This window comes from Lagopus muta, chromosome 7 (assembly GCF_023343835.1).
Source record: "Lagopus muta isolate bLagMut1 chromosome 7, bLagMut1 primary, whole genome shotgun sequence".
Lineage (NCBI taxonomy): Eukaryota > Metazoa > Chordata > Aves > Galliformes > Phasianidae > Lagopus > Lagopus muta.
In genome coordinates, this window is record NC_064439.1 from 17,844,060 (window position 1) to 17,867,184 (window position 23,125).

The 23,125-nt window shown below is 39.7% G+C and overlaps 1 protein-coding gene across 1 annotated transcript in view; it reads left to right on the forward strand.

Moving 5' to 3' along the window:
• Positions 1-23,125, forward strand: part of DNAJC1 (DnaJ heat shock protein family (Hsp40) member C1) — a 93,502-nt gene that overhangs the window by 17,382 nt on the left and 52,995 nt on the right. The window contains exons 2-3 of the mRNA XM_048950840.1: positions 15,684-15,785; positions 16,272-16,318. Coding sequence (XP_048806797.1) covers positions 15,684-15,785; positions 16,272-16,318 — 149 coding nt within the window. The remainder of the gene's footprint in view (positions 1-15,683; positions 15,786-16,271; positions 16,319-23,125) is intronic.

A 23,125-nucleotide genomic window follows, 5' to 3' on the forward strand; every position in this document is an offset into this window, starting at 1 on the left:
TTGGTCATTCCCCCATTTCTGATAGTTGCCCCCCTCCCCCTGCTTGGTGTCATTGAGGGTTATTAGTTGAAAAGAGACGAGTGGCAATGCAGACTTGTTTGAAAAAAGGGTACTCGTGTAAGGTCTCTCAGGTAGAAAACATTATAGGATATATGTATACATGTTTGTAAAGTCCATCTGGGATGATTATGGAAATTGCCCTCATTGCAGTTTTTCAGGGAATATTTGCTATGTTAAGAATCCGTTACAAATGGAGCTCTCTTCTGCAGCTCGAGATCAAATATTAACAGAAAGATTTTTCTTGGGTAAAATAAACTGTTCTCCATATGTAAAATTGTCTTGCTAGTAAAGATGCCTTGAATTTTCCATCTTACGGGTATTTCAGTCTGAATCAAGGTCTGTAAATACTGATGGATCAGAGCTCTGTGCCTGCCATCAATCTGGGGCTATGATTGTCCATGTGGTTCTGCAGCAGCCGTACCTGACTGTATGTAAGTATGGGTGTGAGTCCTGGGATTCCTAGAAAAATGCACAATTGCCACGTTCGTATGTAAAATACTGCTTTAATTTCATGCAAATTTCGATTGATCCATGTGGGAATAGCGTCAGTTTTTATTTTAAGTTATTCTTCTGTATAGTACAGGAAAACTCCGTCCAATATAAACACCGTGAAATCGTGTTTCAGAAGCACAACTACAAATATGGTACATTCTTAACATTTTCTTTCTTCCTTTTTTCCTTTTATTTTTTTTTTTTTTAAATCAAATACTTAAATTTTTCATGTATATTTGGCTTGTCAGAGATTGTCTTCTCAGTACGTGAGGCTTTTTAATTCTTACACAAATGCTGTATTTCAAATGCGACAATAAAACGAGGTGCGGGTGATACAAAGGTACAGCAGTACGCCTTGTGCTGCTTCGTGCTGCCCAGCCCTTCACAGCAGTGCAGCACTGCAGGGTTATGTGCGATGCAGCGTGCCTCCATTTCTATTTTGACAAGATTCCTGGTACTTCTGATAAAAAATAGCGGTCTGAAAGTAGATGTCTTCATTTGTACTTCTGGAGTGCGCTCACGTGTGGAGCAGTAATACCGAATTATTAACAAAGAGCTCCGTTGCACCTTAACGAAATTGGTAATTAAAAAGCTGAGCCTGTTTCTCGTGTGGCTGCCATTATTTTTAGAATCTCATTACTTTCATTATACTTGAGAGATTTTGCAAGGTGCTCGTTCTTGTCCTTCTTTGTCTGAGACGATAAAAATACATATGCCTCACAGAACGTGCCCGGGAAATGCTTCTGGGGCTTTGGAGGCAGAGCACAGCCAGCCCTGCAGGAGGATCACCCACCCACACCTGGCCTCACCTGATGCTGATCTGCTGTGTGCACTGCCCTAAAGGCTGGCTGGTGGCTCGCTGCCCCTGAGACGTGCTGTGCAGGTGCTGCCTGAGCACACATCTCTGTTGTGCTCAGGAGTAAGCCCGTCTCCATTAGGTTTTTCTGAAGATGTGCAGGTTGGAATGTCATGCTGATGGCTAGCCAGGCTGTCCTGGAGTTGCGTGGAGCCTTTTAGAGTCAAAGTGATTCTTCAGAGAGCATGGGCTTATTGCAGGGGAGAAAAACCACTGTTGCACTTAAGTTGGTTTTATAAAGCATGTTCATGCTGCTTATGCACAGGTTGGACTTTTTTTTTTTTTTTAAATCTATTTATTTTTCAACTATTTCCTGCAACAGCCTTACAAAAAGTCCTGTACTGTAGTGCCACTTCTAAAGGTTTTGACAAATTTCTGGGAATACAGAATGTCGGTTTTCAGAATGTCTCCAGTCATAATTTGGTTTCTTTGTACTTGCTCATTGTGATGATTTTAAATTCACTACATTATATCCTACAGTCTTTATTTATTCAGGCGCAGGGAGAGATCTGGCCCTGCTGCAGCTTCAGGCTGTGCTGAAAGAGGTCGTTGTCTGCAAAACTGTAACCTGTAGGTGCTGAGGGTGTGGATAGGGCAGGGGAGAAGATTGCGGGAAGAAGGGTTCCATGGATAAAGCAGTCAGTTGGAAAGTGCCCCTGAGGACAGGATTCTGTTCCTCTCTCTGCCACAGAATTCCTATGTGATGCCAGGCAAGTCGTTTAAACGGAACTTTTCCCAAGTGGTGACTAATTGATTTGAGTGCTCTGCAATTCTGATTGCATAATTTGAGATACTGGGGGCTTCTGCACAGAAATAGCGAGCGCTTGCTGCTGAAGTCGATTAAAGTCTGTCCTGAAAGTGTGGAATGCTGTTTGATAGTAAGCACTCGGAAGGATCCTGTCTGTGATAAAATTAGCACCCGAGATAGCTGTGCCTCATTTTGCAATCCAAAAAAAAAAAAAAAAAAAAGACAGTAATGCATGCTTATCCTAAAGATACCACAGAGGTGAATGATGCTATTGATGAACTGTGGTACCATTGTGATGGGCTTCAAAACAAATAACCACGTCTTCAGAACATGTTTGAATAGCACGTGGTGACAGGCAGATGAGGCCACACATGGGCAAATGTGTGCGGAACAGCACTGAATAGTTCCCCCTGGGCAGGCGCTCATCTTCTGTGCAGTGCTCAGAACTGGGGTATGGCAAGAGGAGAGGCTGCAGGGAGCTAGCTGCAAGGGACCTCCAATACCCATTTCTGTCTGTGTCATGTATGAGCTCTCATATATGAGATTTCAGGGTATGTTTGGCACTGGTGGATAGAGGCAAGCTGAGTAAGGAAACAGACTCATGTTAGTTCCCTCCTTCCTTTCTTCCTGTTTCCGCAGTTTCATTGCCCTACAGCAGATGTTTCTTTTATTTTGGTCAGTGGTACTTAACTATGACTTTCAGAAATAGTTTTGCAGTATTTCTGCCACCGCTATTTTTGAAATTATTACTATTTTTGTTTACATCTGAAAAGGTCTTCCCCACCCCAGCGAGTTACAAAGGAAGAAATTGCATCTGGCTGATGCAATTTCTTGGATTCAACTCCATCCAAATCGCTGAGGTTATGCGATAGAGGGGAATGTGGCTTTGGCTTATATTCGTAAGATTGTCAGGAACACACCTTTTTTTGTTTCCAGCAGCAGCTTGCAGACCTGCAGTTTCATTTTTCTTCCCCACCCATGACAGAAGTTGCTCACTAAATGTTCTTGCTTGTCTGCTGATCCTTCTTTAAGACTTGACTTTCTGTTTATAAATGTAGGGGATGTTGTACTGTATCTTTATGGCCACAGGACTTAAATGAAGCAAAACTTTTCCTATGGCTTTTGGTTTCAAAATGCTCAGTTTATCAGTGTTTCTACCAGAGACTGTGGGATCAGAGTTTTATCTCCCAACTTTCACTGTTATCTTTAATGCTGATAATCCTGTAATCCTATGTTGAGAGGCAAGTAAATGAATTAGTAATAGTCACTATCTTCTGTAGTCAGTTGGCTGAAAGAGATTTCTGGTAGCGTAGTTAATGAGATGCAACCTGTGCCAAGTTTTTATTGCTACTCACTCAACTGTTAATTCCTCTTTTCCATAGGCATGGAAGAATGCATGCTTTTCCCTTTTATTTGGATCTTTCCTCCTTTTGCAGTCTGTCTTGCTGCTGGCTTGGGTCAGCCCCCTCTGTGGTTCCTGCGTTGGCTGTAGCTGTTGCAGGGTGAGGAGCCAGCCAGAGTCTACGGGAGCCAGGGGAGAATTTTTCCTATCTGCTTCTTGCTTCTGATTGTGAGGAGATGAAACTGGAGATGGAGCACACAAATGTATTCCTTTCAGCTGTCCAACTTTGTATCTCCCATCATGACCCAAGGATGGGACTCTGTGGGTGAACACTGGTTTTCCCTGTCACTGGCTGAAAGACAGCCCTGTCTGCTCCATTGCTTGTGACTTCAGAGAGTGAGAACTATTGTTTTGTCTCTCATCCCTGTGACAGTGCTTCTCAGCAGAAGGCTTGCTGTGGTGGTATTATTTTTTAAGAATGAGAGGAGCTGGTGCATGTGTGCTCATATAGGTGCTGCAGCGTTGAGGCTGTGTGTTGCACTGGAAAACACTTTCAAATAGACAAGGAAGTGTTTCCTCTGCACTGATCCTCTCAGCTTCTGCCGTTTATATATCCTTGCCCACTGCCTCCTCCGGACCTGTCTGGGATGTCAGCACGTGGTTCAGCTGCAGCCTCACAGTGCTGCTGTCACAGCGGCACTGGCCTGCTGTAAAGGGGCTCCCTGCATGAGCAGAGCCTTTGGTTCTGTTTTGTTCTCCTGGCTCTTGCAGACTGAAGGGGAGATGCTTATGGATAGGCGATCCTTTCCTGCAGCAAACGGGGTGCCTCCAAGGTAGCGCAGGAGAAGAGCAGTAACTGCTTGCAAGGAGTGGTTTTATGGAAGCAGAGAGGTGATCGTTCTGCTTCACATTTGGGCACGTGCGACTTTCTGCTTCTCATTTGGGTTCACTGCAAACACTTCAACCAAAAAAGCAGGGCATTTCAGGGACCAGCATGCTGCTGTGTAGCAGTTTCTGCCCACAGCAGCCATAACGTCTAGGAGGCAACCATCTTCCTTCAGAGTGGTTTGGCTCCTTCTCACTACAGATAATGTCAGGTAGGCTTTCTTAGTGACCATAGTCCCACTTTACCGTATTAAGTTACTACTGAACAGGAAGGGCTGTCTTCAAGTCAGTTCCTTCACAAATCATGGCGTATGTATGCCTTTTTTTTTTTTTTTTTTTTTTTTTTTTAAATATAGGCGAGATTTTTTTCAATTCCATTTTAGTGTACCTTTCAGTTGTACATAACTTCATTGTGCATGAATTTTAATTGGTAGTTCCTGATGGTAAACTTGATTTCTTTATTCAGATTCCTTTGAATATCTGTTGGTTAATTTATGGCTCATCAAGCCTCTGTCAGGTTTAGTGAATAGTCATTTGGGATGCCATGTCCTCTGCCTTGTGCCTTAATCAGGTGTGCTCCTCTTTTCAGCAGACTGAGGTGGTGCTGTTGGGCAGCACTCCGGCTTTCAGCTTGCTGTTAGGAGGGTGGTTACTTCCAATAAAGTGTGGGCTGTAGTAATGGGTAATCTGTTAAGCTTATTGGAGTTTAACTGAGACGTTTTTCATTAGGTTTTAGTCTGGGTTGTGCCTTACATACAGGAATTTTGCTGACAGTGGCATCTGTACTACAGCAAGTGATGGAGGGCATTCCTGTATTCTTTCAAGGAGGCCATGTACTAACTCAGCAGTGAATTACTATATGGGTAGTGGCATGTTACAACCTCCCTGAGGTCTTCTGAGTCCCGAGGTAGTAATAGCTCATTAAAATGGTAGTTAATGAGTATAAAGGGATCATTATGTGACTCCTTTACATGGTGGGTAGGGCTAAATCCTTACTAGTTTGGTAGTAAGTAGTCTAAATAAAGATGGAAGGAGATTGATAAATGCTGCTGGTAGTTATTTATAAACCTGGCTATTTAAAGCAATGTGTTTGGGAGGGGGAGGGTAGGAAGAAGGAAAAAACCCACCCAAATACATCTTGAGTAAATTAATACCTGTTTCTGAATGTCTTTTAGGGCTTTCGGAGGTGTTCATATTCTATGTAATCTCAAAGTTACTTTAACACAGTCTGTGATGAGACGCCTTTGTTTGAAAATATGCAGCATTTTGCCCTTTCTGATCAGTTGGTTTAATGAGGAAAAAGAGAAAAAACCCTCTGTTATTCTATTTACTTATTTGTGGTCTTGAAATCAGTAGACATTTGCTGTGCACTGAAAATAAATGGTGAAACAATTATTTTTCTGAGAGAGAGAGGAGAGAAACATGCTAGTAATATGATATTACTTGAGGAAAAGGTAACCACACATGAGACCTTCGTAGTCTGGTTGCTTTCTTATGCCTTTCATTTAGCTAAGGTTGTTTTCTGGAGAAAGTTATTAAGGATTTACCCAAACCAAATATGTATTTTGTAGCAGATAATGAGATCAAGAAGGTTTTTAAATTCTTCCTGTCTTCTCCACACTCTGGAAGGACAAATATGCCAGTAGAAGACTGCAGACAGAGTTACACTGAGATCTCAAAACTCAAGTTCAGGGGACCATTTTAGCTGTTTCTAAACTAAGAAAAATAGCTGTGAAATTTCTGTGAAATAGCTGCTACAGCAGTATGATAGTATGGTACAGAAACTGGCTAAACAATAGGAAATAGTTTAATCAGGGTTTTAAAATATTACTTTAAAACATGAAGCATTTTGAGAGAGGTGCCCCTCAAAGTCCACTTTGCTTGGATATGGTTTGCTACAGTATCTCAACCATATCCTCATTTAGATGTTTTTGCTGCAGAAATTAAACATGTATTTGAAATACACCAAATACAGAGCAATTTTAAATGAATAGTTTCATTTGGCTTAAAATATTTATGCTGTTTGTTGAATTTCCTGTCTGCTTTTTAAACTTCACCTGGCTTAGAACTACTTTCCTTTTGGCCTTCCCAAGGAAACTGTGCTGATGGTGGCTGTTCATGGTGCTTTGCTAGTCTTACAGTTGATAACTGATGGAAAAAGTCTTCTAAACTGTAAGGATGTAAGGATGGCATATTAGTGAACACCTTCTACGGGATGATTCTTGTAGTAATTTAGAGTAACTGGTCTGTAACAGGAAAAATAAGAGTACTGCCTTGTGGTCCCAGTCATGGAGCAGGGCTCACCGGGGTTCCCGCTCATTGGACAGGAGTGCTTCCTGGCACCTCCTGGTACTGCTGCTGCTCCTTTCAGTGACCTCTGAAATGCTGTGAAAATCTCAGCACCTTCTGGCAGGAGCTGTCACCTTCAGTGTGGCAAAAGTGCTGTCTGCCAGCTCAGTCCCTTTAAACAGATACCATAAATCCAGTTGGAATATTGTCAGTGTAATGATTAAATTGATCATCAAAGGAATATTTGAATCCTAAAGTACAGGAATGTTAGTGATCTACTGTACCCTGCTGTGACAGAACCAATTAAAGCTGAGTCACGCCTGATGAATGTGTGCGAGATCGGCCCACCATGGAGGCTTTGTCGGCCCAAGCTGCAGTGAGCTAACAGTGCTGCTGGGAGATTTGCAGCGCGTCTAACCTGAGTTGCTTTTGCCATTATTCGGCTGCTGCTGCTTAGAGACGATATGGGGCAGCTGCTGGGCATCGTGCAGTTGGTGTCACAGCTGTGCTGGGCTGCTCGGGCAGGCAGCGGTGTGCCACTGGCTGTGAGGGGCCGTCATTCTGCCCAGCCGCCTTGTGCCGTCCTGCCCTGGTGTGGTTGGTGATTTCTGTCCACATGTGGTCCGTTAGTCTTTCCCTTAGGAAACTTCTAGAGCAATTCTGCAATTTGTCAAGATCTTTAAAAAAGCATAATTCTGTTCAACAGAATCTTTTCAGGTTTCAAAGGCTGGTGTTAGCTGGTTTAACAGTGATTCTGCAACTCAGCTTGACAGTTGAAATGCTGAGTATTGGTGGATCTGGGATAGAGCTCCCAGCATCTTATTTGATACATCTTTTTGTTTTTGATAGGATAGTTAACTGTGCAAGGTATGGGTTTTTTCTTTCCAACTTCCTTTGCACCCTGGTTTCACGTTAGCTGTGTTTTTGTCAGTTGGTTAAAAAGTGTCATGTGTTAAAACCAGTACTAAATTAAGAAAATGATCACTGTCTATTCATTCCCAGTTTGGGTAGCAGCTTTTATTTACCTGCTCTTAAAATGAACTGTGGAACTGAGCAACAATGGAAAATATAAATTGGAGCACTGTTTAAACATTGAGGACAGCTGGGGAGGTACGTTTGTTTACGTGAGTTTTTAAATTGGCATCCTTGCATGGATGTGACAATACATGTATGACGGATGTATGGGCATATGAATTAGTGTCCTTCCCAGCTGACGGAGCTGAGGAAGTTACTAACAAATAGGTGACGTTTATTTTGAAAGTAGATGTCTGTGGGGATTTACTCACCATGTCAGTGCCGTGCTGATGCGTAAGGCAGAGGGCAGATTTTAACAGCTTCTGTGTTAGAAATAAACATTCTCGAATGGGTTCTTGTATGGCTTTATAATTTTTTTGGCCACATATCCTATGTCCTGTTTCTCATGTGGACTTTCTCTCCTCATTTTTTTGGTCATCAGAATCGGAAGTTGTTTATAATCACTTTTCAAAACTATAAGAAGTTTTTACATTGTTATCGAGCATACAAGTCAATTAAAGATACAGGCACGAAAGTAGCAGCAACTCAGGTGGCATGCGAGTTCAGCAATGAGAAAGTAGCCAGAGCTGTGTGTGTATGTGCTATTTTTTAATTTATTTTGGTCTTCTTTTTTTTTCCTATAAGACCGTAATCATTTAAGTCCGTGGTTGTTAGTAATATCCCTTCAAAATTTATGCTTAAATTGAGGTCTGGGAAGCTGTCATTTGAAGGGATAGAGATGTGTAGGAGAGTACAAGTCAGTTGTGCCAGTTCTGCTGGCAGATCGTGATGGGAACGGGATAAGTGAGTGGAGGAGAAGAGAGGAGAGAAAGGCCATGTATGGGTGTAGCTTTGCTGATTCTGATTTCCTTTAATTCCTTACATACTTAGAAACATACTAAAGCTGAAATGTAGCATGAAAACTGTATAAACAATCAAGCGGCAGCATATTTTGGGTATTACATAGAAGGAGGGGTTGGAACTTGTCAGATCCAATACCCAAAAATCTTCATTGCTGTACAGCGGTGCTCCACAGCTGTGTGAGCACAGCACAGCGTCTTTGCTGTAGCAAAAGGCATTGAGCAAGAAATGCTCTGCAGGAGACAGTGTGCTTTGCTTTCCCTGCCCACTTGGGCTGTAAAAGCAGCAGTCTTACTGTGCAAACATACAGACAACATTGCATCAATATACAAACAATAAGTATATAAAACAATAAATACATAACAGCATTCCCAGGAAAAAAAAAAAAAAAAGTGAAATAAATGAAAGGTACTTACTTATTCCTTCCTTTTGAGCTCCCAGAAAGAAAACTTAGAAGAAAATAACCCCTAACAACATCAGAATTTCAGATTAGTTTGTTTTGGCTTGAATTATGTCCTCAGTTATTGTTTGGGAGCTTTTTCTCCATTCTGAATTTGGAGGAATAATTCTAAAAATGTTCTGACAGAATTAGTGTGTGTTCTGTGCATCTCAGATGCAAAGCTCATGTTAAATCATACCTTACAGCACAGCTATACAGGACAATGTTCTCTTGATTTTTCACATCTAAATAATCAATTGCTGAAAACCTAAGTAAAAAGTTAGAAAGCTGAAAGAATTTCAGCAGCAGAAAAAGAAATGACATATAAACAATGTTGTTCAGAATGATCAAGAAAAGCTAAGCATGTGTAATTGTGCACATGTGCTGAAGAGAACATTCTTTTTTTCTGTTTTTCAAGCATGAGGCAGCAGAATTTTCATTCATTTGGCATGCTAGGCTGAAAACAGAGTCTTCTTTCATCTGACACACTCCCCTGGAAACAAGCATGCCAGTTAAGGGATTGTGCCAGTTATCAGAAGCCTACAGGAATACATTGTGCTGGTTTGTATTCATTTTCATTTCATGAATTGCTTTAAAACTTAGCAAAATAAAAAAGCATTAAAACGCCATTTTAGCATTATTTTTGGTTCTTACATATTTCCCTGCTGTGCTGTTATTCTGTTTAAATCAATGGAATGTTGAGAGATGCATGGCCCCTTCTGCAGCAGAGCAAATACCTCCTCCTCCCTGGGTGTGCTTGGAGCAGCCATCTGCAGCGAAGCAGCAAACATGGGTTGAACTCAATTTACATCCTTGAAAAAGAGGAGTGTCTTCACCCTTTATTTTTATTGAGCTTCTTTCTAATTGAACGAAGGTTGTGCAGCTTTCTGCAGGCCTCACATGGAAACTGGGTGGAAGGCTGTGGTGGTGATCTCATGTTCAGCAGTCAGCTGTAGCTTCTGTGTGGTCATCTGCTCTGGTTTGTGCTGTGGGTTTTGGTGGGACTGTCTGTGTGTCCTGCAGGTTCACTAAAAAAAAAATTAAATGTTGTGTTTACTAGGCTTACTTTTTGTTTCTTTTTCTGTGCCATTCAGCTTGTATTCTTAATGGTTACCAAATGGGACTTACACCCTTTCTTCTACGTGCAGATTCTGAATGGAAAATGGTACTGAAGGAGCTGTATGCATTTTAATTGCTCTTTAATTTAAAATAAAACAAACCAAGGAATCAATAGATTTATAATTCACGGAGCCTAAAAAAGATATGTTTTGTCTCATTCCTGCCTCTCCTGAGGGCATTTATAGGTACAGCATTTCACGTTACAGATACATTTACGTGGTGCTCTGTACAGTCATCATTTTGGACTGCCTTATAGCTCCAGTAGTTCATGTTGCTGAAAATTCTACAGTTATTCAGCAGCACGGCAATGAAGTAGATGCCCTGGTGCCATTCTGTAATAGCTCATTGTCATGGGTTTATGATTTTTGGTTACCGGTATTCCACATCATAACATCATGTAGTGCACTGAAATTTAAAGTGTTAATGCTCCAGTAATGTCCCAGAAGAGACCTGCATTCCCCAGAAGACTGTTCGCTGTGTTGTTATCATTTCTGCTCGTGGGGAACAGATATAAGGCCTTGGTAGGTCATCTGACTGCTCTTCTTCATCAGGCTCTTCTCCCTGCTGCTCAACCAGGCTGCGCGTCTCACCTCAGTGTTACGGTGAGGCCTATCCACCTTTCGGACATTCTCATTACATTTGATTTATTAGCTTCAATTCTAATTATATTGTATTATAGTGTGTTATCTTGCATTCTGATACCATATTTAGTAAATTAGCTTGTTTCTCCTCAGATCGTCGCTGCTGTTTTTAATTATTTTGGGGTCTCCTGTTTCCCTTTCCCAGAGGCGCAGATTTTTGCAAATCCCTCTGCCCCGCTACTCACAGAACTGGGCCGAACCAGCCCGTAAACCGTTAACACTCATTAAGTGATTGGGCAAACAGCAGGTCAGTAGCAAAGTGACTTCTGCCAGCATGCTTGTCCTCTGGACCACTGCCTCCCCATCGCTCACAAAAGTAATGCCAACTATTTGAAGGCATCAGCGGGCATATTTAAAACCTAAGATGAAATGAGCATGTTTGCTGTGTTAGAGGCAGTTGCTAAATTGTAAGTAACTAAGTCTTGTTCAGTAACTGCATTGCACTCAAGGGAACAATTTAGGTTTTGAATTGTATATGTTAGTAAGTGAAAACTATGTAGACATTGATTATTTTTTTCCCCTTGACCCAATCATTGTTTGCCTATGGCAATATCTGATACGTTATGTGTTCAAGAATTGTCTTGGGACCACAATGAGGCTTTTTTTTTTCTTTGAAGCTTCATTAGTAATCATAGTTACATTAGGCATGGAAGGCAGTGGGGGGTAATACAGAGCTGCAGAGCTCTATACCAGTTTTTCTACACATGAAGGTGGAAGTGAACTCTGCAGGTGAGGCTCCGAATTAAATTAATATAGACTGTTGAGATCAGGTTTATATCTTCTAACTTTTATGTATCTTATATAATACGTAATACAAAATACAGAAAGCAAATTTCCATTATTTTTGATCTGTTATCAGTTATGATAAAAAAAAAATTCATTCTTAATTTGCCCATATCTTATTTGTAGTCTAATTATGTACTTTTTCCTGATAATACTGGGTAATCTGGAAATGATGCAGAGTGAAAAAAATTTTAGTAATATGTGTTTTAATTGTCTGAACAGAAGAAGCTGCTAAAAGTAAATGGCATAAGTAGGGGAGAAGAATATTTCCTCTTCTCCCCTACCCTGGGAATCTGATGTATGTCACCTTTTAAAAAGGCGATGTGAATTCCAACAGAATTCCTTCAATATGCCTTCAACTTTTTTGGCATACTGTTGATTCCTTCAAATGCTTCGCTTGTTTCTGGGTTAAAATACTTGGTTGTAGTGAAAGGCTTATGCTAAAATGTTTGAAAGGTGAACTTTCAAATTCGTCCTAGAAGTCTTGTACCTAAACACCTGATTAACTCTACTTGTTCAGTATAGCACTAGCAACTAAAACCTTCCCTCAAGAATACTTGCATGTATTTCCACATATATGAGGCCAGTCTGTAACCTAACAAAATATAGATTTGTTTTGTATTTCTGAGAACTAATTCTAGCATAAAATGTCTTTTCTGTTTTGATTTGTCTGTGTGCTTTCCAGCTGCTCAGCTGGCAACTACAGTGGCTTTTGGTTCAGGTTAGAGCATTCATTTTGCATTATCTTTTCTTTCTTCTTTTTTTTTTTTTTTCTTTTTCCCCCCCCCCAAAGTATGTATGCATGGTAGAGTGTTGCTTTTTTCCTCCTGAAGTGAAATTATGTGTTGTGGAAAAGTTGTGGGGTAAGATCCATTAAGCAGAAGCAGGATCATAAAGAGGTGATCAGCTCTGGGAGTCTTACGGGGCAATGTTGCTGTCACAGGATAGTTACTGAGGAATAGGGCTGTGCTTCTGATGTTTGTTTCCACGTGAGAGAGGCAGTGTGGCAGACTCATCTGGCTGTATCAGTGGCATGACATGCCAACTTGAAGCACAGAGTCGGAGAAACTGATTAATGCTGTCTCTGTCCATCTGTAATAATACCAGCTCCTACTGCTATTAAATGATATGCCTATACAGATCTTACTTTTCTCTCCTTAGGTGTAACTGAGATTGAGGTATCAGAAATATACATGAGGCCATTCTGCTTCTTTTCTCAGCTTTGTCTTTAAAACAAGCAAAACCAGTGTGGTCCTGGCTTTCTCTCCCTAGTCTTTGGATTTTTGCCTAGTATATGAAATAATACCTTACTCTTAGAAAGCGCTGACTCTTTAATTTGCTATTTTGCTGCACAGCCATTACGGAAAGTGGCCAACAGAGTCAGCTATAAGTGAAAGTCTGTTAGAACAGCTGACTTCAATATGGTAGATGTTTCTTTATTAGCTTGAAAATAATTGTTCTTTGTATTCTATTTAGGGCTGTACGCTGCTAGGAAGCTCTGTGGAGATGAGAGGCTTTTCATTAAATTACTCCACTTTGCACCTCTAAGACTGTTCAGGACAGCTCCTCATGGGTCTGGAACCTCTCTGAAGATGGTAACCTTACCCATAGGTAGCACTCGTTAACAACACATTTGGAACTTGATTTTCAAAACACACATTTTCCTTCTTTATGTTGTAAAGAGTCAGTTAACTGGCAGTCTTACTGCCACTTCTGAAATTTATGTGGGCCAATAGTGATTAAATCATTTATAGCAACACTGTAGTCATTTATTGCTATTATTGTCCCCTTTTTGACCTTTTGAAGGTTTAATTACAATTAGCTGGTATGTTAATAAAGATCACTTTCATAGCCTAGCTAAGACTATACCAGTAAACTATTTCTTGATTTGTTTATTTGCTGTAGTAGTATTGAAATACTATATTTTGTATTAATATTTGTATTAAGGATGAGCCCATGTGCTTTATGAGGTGGCTGACTGAGTTGGTAGGATAGGGCAAACAAAACAATCTTTCAGTTATTTCTGGTAAATAAGATGAATAATCTGTTTCTGTAAATCTAGAAATACTTATTCTCAGGATGAAGCAACATACATGTTTAAGCAACTTCACTTTTTCAAAGTCGATTTGGGATCTCTTGCTTTCTTTAAGCATAAAAACATGAAAATTTTGCTGCTCCTATATGAAATTCAAGTTTAAATTGTCCTGATAAAACTGAAAATATCATAATTTTTTGCTTGTCTGTTGTTTGAAGTAGTTGGAAGAACACTGCCAGACAGCTCTTAAAAATATGCTTCAATCAGGTTTTACACAGTTTATCAAGCGTGTTCCAAAAATAATACCAAGTGCATCAAAGAATGTAGTAGAGAAGGAATAAGCTGTGGTCTGTCTCTATCACGCAGTCTGGAGGGACTCATTTCTTGAGGTTTTCATGGTCTCAATCTCAAATTTTTAAAAGATTTGTTTCTGTTTTGTTTTTGTCTTTATTTCATGTATTCTGTTTAACCTGCGTTTTGTGAGTTTGTGTTTAGAACATCTATTTCATCACCATGTCTTCCTTCAATGGTTAAAAATAAACCTATCGTATAGCATCAGTTGGAAACAACTCGTTTGCAGTAATCGAGAAGGAAGCAAACTGGTACTTAACCCACTCAAATTCAGCTTTTGTGTGCCATAGGAATAGCTGCTGGAAAATATGAAAATGAAGAAATGCAGATGCAGTCATTTCAGGAGAAATCTTCCCTATGAGTAATCAAAGCACCTTCTTTGGATAGAGAAGGGGATATGAAAATTTTGGTCTTACATAAGGGGATAATACCAATTTCCTCAAAGCATCATTTCATAGCTGATTTTTCTCAAATGCTGCACTTTTCCCCACTTTCTCCTTTTCCCCTTCTCTTCTCCCAAATCTTTCTTTAATGTTCACTCCTGGCCCAAAGTGGTGTATGGCATTATTATACCTTTGTGCTACAAAACTGAAATTTTTAAAATGAAAATAATGATTTATAATAAAAAGCCTGACAGGCTAATTACAGTATTGCATTAATTATTATCTTATTTCAGCTCTGTTCCTCTCTCAGCCAATTCAGATCTGTCTTTTTGGTGTTTTTTTAATCCCAGTTGACACTGTAATTTTGAGAGAGAGACTATATTGGGAACAACATATGTATAAAGTCAAGAAATTAAAATTGTCAGAAGAATATTTCTAAAATGTTGCCTTTGACATGTTTGTAATAGAATACAAGTAGTTCTGTTTCTATTTGGAGCTTTGTGGATCTTTGATGAGTGTAACACTTACATACCACACATCACAACCCTCAGAATCTTCCTTTTCTGGATATCTTCATAGCGTGTACTGCATGGCAGTCATTAATTTAGAAATTTGTGCATTGTGCAGCTAATTTGATGCATTTTATGTTCTGAATTTTATTTTTTCTCCCAAAACGTGTGCCAGTTTATCATCGAGATACAGAATGATGTCGGTGCCACAAAACAGCCTCAGGATTGCAATTTGAAGCTCCTTTAGCAAAATGCACGTTTTTACAGGTGGTGAAGCTATAGTTGAATACAAATCCCACTGGTGAATTTCATGTAAATGTTAGTAAGGAAAGAGCTCATAGCAAGTCCCAAGTTTGGGAAGCTGAGCACAGTAGTTTGCAGAAGTGGTGACTCGAAGGTATATTGGTTGCGATAATTTTCAGCTTTTATTTGAACTTCCAGGTGGTACAATAGGTGCACTGGATACCCATCCCTGGAGCCATTCAAGCCCAGGCTGGATGTGGCTCTGAGCAGCCTGGTCTGCTGGTTGGCGACCCTGCACATAGCAGGGAGGTTGAAACTACATGAAACTACATGAAACTACATGAACTACTACATTGTGGTCCTTTTCAACCCAGGCCATTCTATGATTATATGATATTAAGCAAGAAAGCGTTAGAAAATGTTGACAAATATTGTTGTAATGAACGTCCAATAACAAAGGAAGTAGAGATGAAAGATGACGTGGAGTCGGTGATCGTTTCGCTGGTTGTGTGGTTTGGTGGTTAGATTCCTCCAATGTTACTGCCTCATGTCCTACACTGTCTTGACTGCCTTTGTTTCCTAACAAAGTTCTGGGAATTGTTTCTGACAGTTTGCTCTCTTTACGTGTTGCAGGATGCTTCATCAGCAGATATTCGGAAAGCATATAGGAAGCTTTCACTGATTTTACACCCAGACAAGAACAAAGATGAAAATGCAGAAACACAGTTTAGGCAAGTAAGTGCAATGTTTTCTTATATAAGTTTTGTGAAAATAGGATCAGATTTTTATAGAATAATGGTGTCTTAGTAAGAACAATGAATCTTTTTTTTTTTTTTTTTTTTTAAATCTTTACAGACCAAAACCACGAGACTGTTGTCATTAGTTCAGCCTTTAACATACGCTGATGACTAAATACTGGCTACGTAATTTGAAGAACTTTTGGATGAAACAAATGATACATAGCTTGTTGTTGTTTGTTTCCTTGTTTGTAACTGAGACATAAGTCTCAGTTGCTTGTTTGTGTCTCTGATGGCAGCTTATATATGATTATGTCACTGTTTCATTTGCACATGGAATCTCATTCATAGTGCTGTAAGGAGAAAACAAAACTAATAAAGAGCTTTTTTTTTTCTTGCAAATGTAACGTGATACTATTATTAATATTTTACAAACTCTATTCTAAAGTAATATTAAGTATTTCTTTTTGTGTTTTTGTTGTAGTTGGTGGCTATCTATGAGATTTTAAAGGATGAAGAAAGAAGGAAGAGGTGAGTTAATCTGCAGTTTCCTAAATATTTATTTATGCCAGTGATAAACTGAAGTCCTGTTTGTCTTAAATGTAACTATTTGGATGATTTTTGCATAATTTCAGTTTCTGATTCTTCTGATTGTGGGCTGAAAGGGAAAGCTGATAGGTATTTTTGTGTGATATGTTCATTATCCTCCTTTAAAAGCTTTAAGAACCACCCAGTATTTGGAACAAATCATTGTTTTAACATTTCTCAACTGTATCGCTTTTTTGGATTGTGTTAAATGTTGTTGTCTGTTTTATTAAAGCTGTGGTTGAACTTACAGTTCTTGATTCAGCTGTCAGTCATCACTCAAGTGTTCCAGGAAAAGTTTCTTTGCGTGATATTTGGGGTTGTCTTCAATTTATACCTTCTTTAACATTTTTTCTGCTCTTTAATGTATTGCTTTTCTTTCAGATGTGTTGTCTATGGTATTTGAAACTTTGATGTGAATACAGTATTTTATTGACAATTGATAATTGTCCCTGCAGCTTTGAAAGCAGGTCCAGAAGTATGAGAAGGGGATAGGACTGAAAACTGAAAAGCTATGCTTTTCTGGAAGATTTTGTTGTTGTTGTCTTCTTAAGAGGCTGTCCAAATGAGCTCATCATCATAAGGGAAATTGAGCCATTGTAGAAGTACATTTAGGTTGGCGTTCTAGTGAACCATCTTCTGGTTTACAAGTGTAAGCTGAGGATTGTGAGGCATTTCTTGAAGGGTGTTTGGTTTCTTGTCATGACTCCTGGTTTGATAGTACACATAGTACAGTCTTTGATCCTTTCATCAAGTGTCATGAAAATGTACTTCAGAGGAGTACTTTTGAAAATTGGTGGTTTTTCATTTCTCCTTTCACCAGAGATTGTTCTTGTGAAGTCCTAATCGAGAAAATGTTACAATAAATAGTCTTTAGCTAAGTGGTTTCAGAGTAGTTGAAAAGTTGGTTGTCCCAAACATTTTCTCACTTTTTTGTTTGCAACTTTGCATATGTCTGCTTTGTGATATTTTGGAACTTACCTGGATCTTGTTTCCAGCCAGAAACTACTGGGATTACCTTGCAGATGTTATGGTGTCTTTTTTCATGGAACAGGAGTGAAGTAGCTTATGAAAATTGTTTTTAAGCCTTGTATACATTATGAAAGTTATTAATTTAAACAGCTTGTTCGGGCAAATGTTATTAATTAGTATAGCACAGTAATAGATAATGAAAAGTTAAAGCAGAAATGGATTGCTCCAGCTTATATTGATTTAATCATCAGTAACTTTTGCACATAGGGAGCAATATCTGTTGTATTTTTGTTTGCAGTGCAGACATGTGGTTGATCCTGCTTCTGTCACTGATTAAGTATAAATATAGTTGAATAAAATAGCATTTACTGTCAGATTTCTTGGAAATGATATGCAGGATAAGCTGAAGAGTTGGGTGGAGAGGAAGTGAATGACTTTGAACAAGAACAAACACAGAGTCCTACACCTGGGAGGAATAACTGCATGCATCAGTACAGGTTAGGAGCTGACCTGCTGGAGTGGAGCTCTGTAGAGAAGGACCAGCATGTCCTGGAGGGCAGCAGGTTGGCTTTGAGCAGCAGTGTGCCTCTGTGGCCAAGAAGGCCAGTGGTATCCTGGAGTGCGTTAAAAAATAACGTGGCCAGCAGGTCCAGGGGGAGGTGATCCTCCTCCCTCTGCTCTGCCCTAGTAAGGCTACATCTGGAGTGCTGTGTCCAGTTTGGGCTCCTCTGTTCAAGAAAGATGGGGAACTTCTGGAAAGATCCCAACAGAGGGTGACAAGGATTATTGGAAGCCAGGAGCATCTCCCTTATGTGAAAATACAGACCTGGGGCTGTTCAGCCTGGAGAAGAGAAGACTCCAGGAGGGGATATCAATGCATATAAATGAATACCTGATGGGCAGAAGTCAAGTGGATGCAGCCAGGCTCTTTTCAGTGGTGCTCAGTGACAAAACAAGGGGCAATAGGCATAGGAAAGGCAAACTGGAACATACAAAGTTCCATACAAATGTGAGGAAAAACTTACTTACTGTGAAGGTGACAGAGCAGTGGAGCAGGCTGCTGAAAAAGGTTGTGGAGTCTCCTCTAGAGATCTTCAGAAATTGTCTGGATGCGTTCCTGTGTGACCTGCTGTAGGGAATCTGCTTTAGCAGGAAGTTGGACGAGGTGAAGTCCAGAAGTCCCTTCAGTTTTGTGCTTCTGCGATTTAGGAATAATGTGAACTAAATGATCTTAGAGATCTTTTCCAACCTTGGTTGATTCTGTGAACAATAGTGTATGGTTTCTTTACTTTCAGAAAGCATTTGTTCCTTAGCTTTATTTCACAGTCTAATAGTAAACTCTCATTGAGCTTGTGAGAAGAGTATTTTCTCCTTTTTCCTTTAAGGAATTGTTGCCTCATATCCTTGAAACAAGCCTCAAGTAATTTTGCTAAGAGCTGCCTTTCTCTTGTAAGATAATTCATCTGTTTCTTGCAGCCATATGGCAAAGGAAAGGAGAGAGTGGATGCTTCTGGGCATTTTCCTACTTGGAATGTTATTTGGTTATCTGTTGTAAGGGAAGAGGCTTGAAGTTTACCTTCATACCCACGCACAGGATGCTGCAGCATTTGTCTCAGGGCTTATCAACTCACTTTTATCCTAATTGCAGAGACAGCTATTTGGGTCTGCTGCAACAAGGCTTTCTGCCTGATTTTTTTTTTCCCCCTTTCCAGCATGCTAGTTTTTATTTCTAAAGTAACTCAAAGACCTGCTGGGGTGAGATGGGAGTTGGTCTTGCAAGTTAGTTGGTGGCACATTCTGGCAGTTTAGCTGGGAACCCCTTTGGAATGGGATGTGTAAATGGTTTGGAGTACAAGATTACATCGCCTTGAGAAGAGTGAGTTGCAGACCCCTTTTGGGGATGCCTGCAGTACCTGCCTGCCTCTGGCTGTTCATCTCAGAAGTGATGTAATCCAGCACTGATCTTGGTGTGTACGCAGAGGGCAGAAACGGTACAAATAGGAGTAAAAGGACCTGCCCTGTGTGAGCGAGCGACAAACCCGTTTTTAAACAATAGAACTCTGTCTAATGAAACCCTTCCTCCATGTCTCTGTGAATGTCAGAGACGTTAATTGTTTGTGTGTGTACAGAAAGGGTGTTCAGAAAGGCAGATCTGTTGGCCAGCTAAATGTAATCGTTGTTCTAGAGCCTTTCTGTTTTTATGTTTATCGGTGGATTTTTGCTGTAGCTGATGACAGAAGCCTTTCTTAAAATATTGCTGTTCTTCTATTAAAAAAAAAAAAGTACCTAATAGAACTTTATAATTCAGTTTGCTTTTTTTGAGAAACGTTCGTAGCTGTTTGTGATGTATTCTAATGCTATTAGCTGTACTATAGAATACAATAATAATATTGCCATGCTAGTGCTTTTCACTTACACATTTTAACTGCTGCATAATTAAAACATCCTGGTGTTCTAACATGAGACGTGCATGCAGATTGTTTCATGTAGCATTGTTTAATGTTTTATGCCTTCTGCACACTGCAGAGAATATGAATCTCTACAGAAAAGTTTCTTTAGGATATGTAGAAGTGGGTTCATTTCCTGAAATATATTTTAAGTCACTTATTGGTAAATAGAATCGATGATGATATTTTATTACCTTTTGGATTATTTTTAATTCACAGAGAAGTTTGCACGGCTCATTAGTTGTTATTAGTTGTAATTAGGCAAAAATCTAGATTTTAATTTCTTTGTTTGTTGCCATTTTAAGGAGCTTTTTACCTACAAGGCCTATTCTCTGTAACAATGTGGACTTGATTAGAAGAAGCATTTGTAAAGGAATCAAGATATGCTTGTTTAGAGTAAGAAAGGTGTTTGTCTTTGCTCTCATCATAATTATATGTGTGCATGCATAGGTGTAAATTGTTCTGGCTGATGTTGCACTGGGTGTCTTTGACAGAACAAGGAGAAAAACCCCCAAATAAAAAAACATCAGTGAAGTATTCCTGTAGCTCAGAGCAGATCTCATCAATTCAAGCTTACAGTATATGAAATATATCAGATCTCTGAAATAATTTGAAATATGAAATGCAGTGGCTGTGTTAAAGGGAGGAGTAAATTATAATTATATTAAAATAGATGATACTGTAATTAGCTACAACAGGTAATGGATATTTCTTGCAATGTAATTGATTCCACAAAGAGCTCTAAAATGAAACTTTACAACAGAATGGAATTTTAATACTTGTGCAGTTGGTTGCTTGTAAGACTTGGATTCCTGTACTAACACAGAATCCCGAGTTATTAAGCAAAGATTCAACGTAAGCTATAAACATGTATTATATAAATAAATATTAATAAATGTGTTTTTGTCGTCTTGTTCATGTACTGGTGCTCTGTGGTTTTTCAGTTTGCTGACCGCTACGTGTCAGAGATAACGGATAAGCATATCCGGTGCAGAACATTTGTTGTTTTCTGCGTGCATTGGTCTGAGAAAAAGTACTGCACATACAGTTTTTCTTTTCAGTTTGATTTTTCTTGCCGAGAGTAGCAATTAATATACGTCACCAAAAGAAGAATGCTTTGTAATTCAATTATGAGTGTAGTTCTACACACGGATTAGCTGACTATCCTCCATAGTTAATATAGATTTCCATACATAAATCATTTAATGAGAAACCTGCTTTTAATTAAACCACATCCTAAATTTGGAAGGGAAGATTTAAAAATTAAGGGAAACTTCTGACTTTCAGTAGGATCATTTTCCAGTTGAAAACCTAAATATCATTGGTATCCTTATTTTTCAAATACAGAGCTTAATTACTATTGAAAGCAGTGATTTATCTTTTAACAGTATATATTATAAAAAGTGGGTTATAATAGAAGCGATCTTCCCTTAAAATGGCCAGTCGTGTGAGCCATAATGCTCATTGATAGTAAAATCAATAGAGCATTGATTCTGAGACTTAATCCTTGGAGACTGTTGTTCCGAACAGCAGACACAGCCTAGTAAATACAGAGTGCTGTTTAAAGTGTTTAATGCAAGAGACTCTGCTGTCTTAATTTATTTTTCTTAACAGATAGTTTATAATAGAATGCAGTTGTCAAACATTTTTTCCCAGCCCTGTTTGAGTATTACGAGATTGTAACCATTAGCGTATATGGACCCTATTTAAATCTGTGGACAAATTTTCAGTGCCTCAATTAACATTTCCTATTGTACAAGGAAACAAATGCTTAATAAATTTATAGTAGTATTAAAGCAATTTGTTTTTTCTTGATTTTTGTATATTTATTTCTCTGAAGCTGTCAACGGCAGAACATATTTTGCATAGTCTTATCAGTCTAATTTTAAAAAGAGATTTTGATTCTAAAATATTTGGTTTTTATTCTAGAATAAAAGTATGGAATGTTTTAGAAAATACATTATTATTTTTAAATGCTAAAACATTACTATATTCTTCAAAAATAAGTTTTAGTTTTGAAACTGCTTGCTAAGCAGTTTATCTGAGCGGAGAGTTTGTGTTAAGGCAGCACTAATGAACTCTTCCTAACTTATTGGGAAAGCAAAAATGTTGTTACAACAAAATTTATGCTAATAGATATTAATCCTAGTACTCTCGTCATTGCCAAGGAAGGTGCAATTTTGCAATACATGTTTTACGTACTTAAAGCACTGCGGAATCTCGCAGCGTTAAATCTTTTGCACAGAAGGAGCCTAGCAACGCTCGGCAGCTTGAGCAAATGTTGTATCCAAAGTCAGCTTTTCTGGATGCGCCGAATTAAAGGGTATTTTTTATTTAGAACCACTGCTTCTTTTTCTGCCTAAAAAAAAAAAAAAAAGAATTTGGCAGTGGATTTTTTTTTTTAGTACATCTCCAAGGTATCAATTTAATAACTATCAAAGTAGCTAGTGCAGTTGTTGCATTTAAATTGATTTACATGTCAAGACTGGCAGTTTAGCAGCTGCGCTATTATTCCTGGATCGGTCAATTTACTTGAGAAAAACCTACTACTGAGTTCTACTGACCTGCATGACAATATAGGCCCTATTTCTATTCCTGTAATTAGGCCCGCAACTAACTCAGAATATTTTTAATTAAAATATTTTGGTCAATGTGTTGCACCAAATTAGGCCTTTCAGCGCAGATTTAATTCTGGAAACGGTGTGATCAGAATGTGTAATGAGTTGCACTTGGTTCCAGATGAACAGGTTGTGCATCGCCAGCGCATTCAGGTTGTGGGTTTACCGTAGGGCTCTGCGTTGGAAACTTTGCTCTGAGGAGGTACGGAGTGGCACGAGGGCGGTCGTGAACGGCCGCGCTCCATCTTCGGCAGATCCATGGCGTCGGCGCGCCGTAATTAAAAGATGCTGCCGGCATACAGAGATGCCTGGAGAATTTCGTTAGGAGGAAAGCCGACGAGTCGTCGTAAAAAGGGTTCCCGCAGAGACGGCGGGGTTGGCGAAATTAAGCGGCGTTAGAACAGATTGATTTCGGAGGCGGCTTTTCGAGCAGCGAGCGAGGCGGGGCCGCGGTGCGCGTAGCTCGTAGCTGGGTGGCCCCGCGCCCAGGCCGCGCTTTCCTGACCGCGCGCTGCCAGCGCGGCCCGCGGCTGCGGCGCTGCCGCAGAGCGGAACAAAAGCGCAGGCGATCCTCCCATCCCCCACCACTTGTGCTTTTAATTTGGGAAAGGAGGACGGGGCGATGGTGGTTGAGGCGTTTCTCCTCGCTCCTCGCCCCTCCCGCCCGCGCCGTTAGCCTTTCCCGCGGCGCCGTTTCTGCGGCGGGCCGAGCGGGG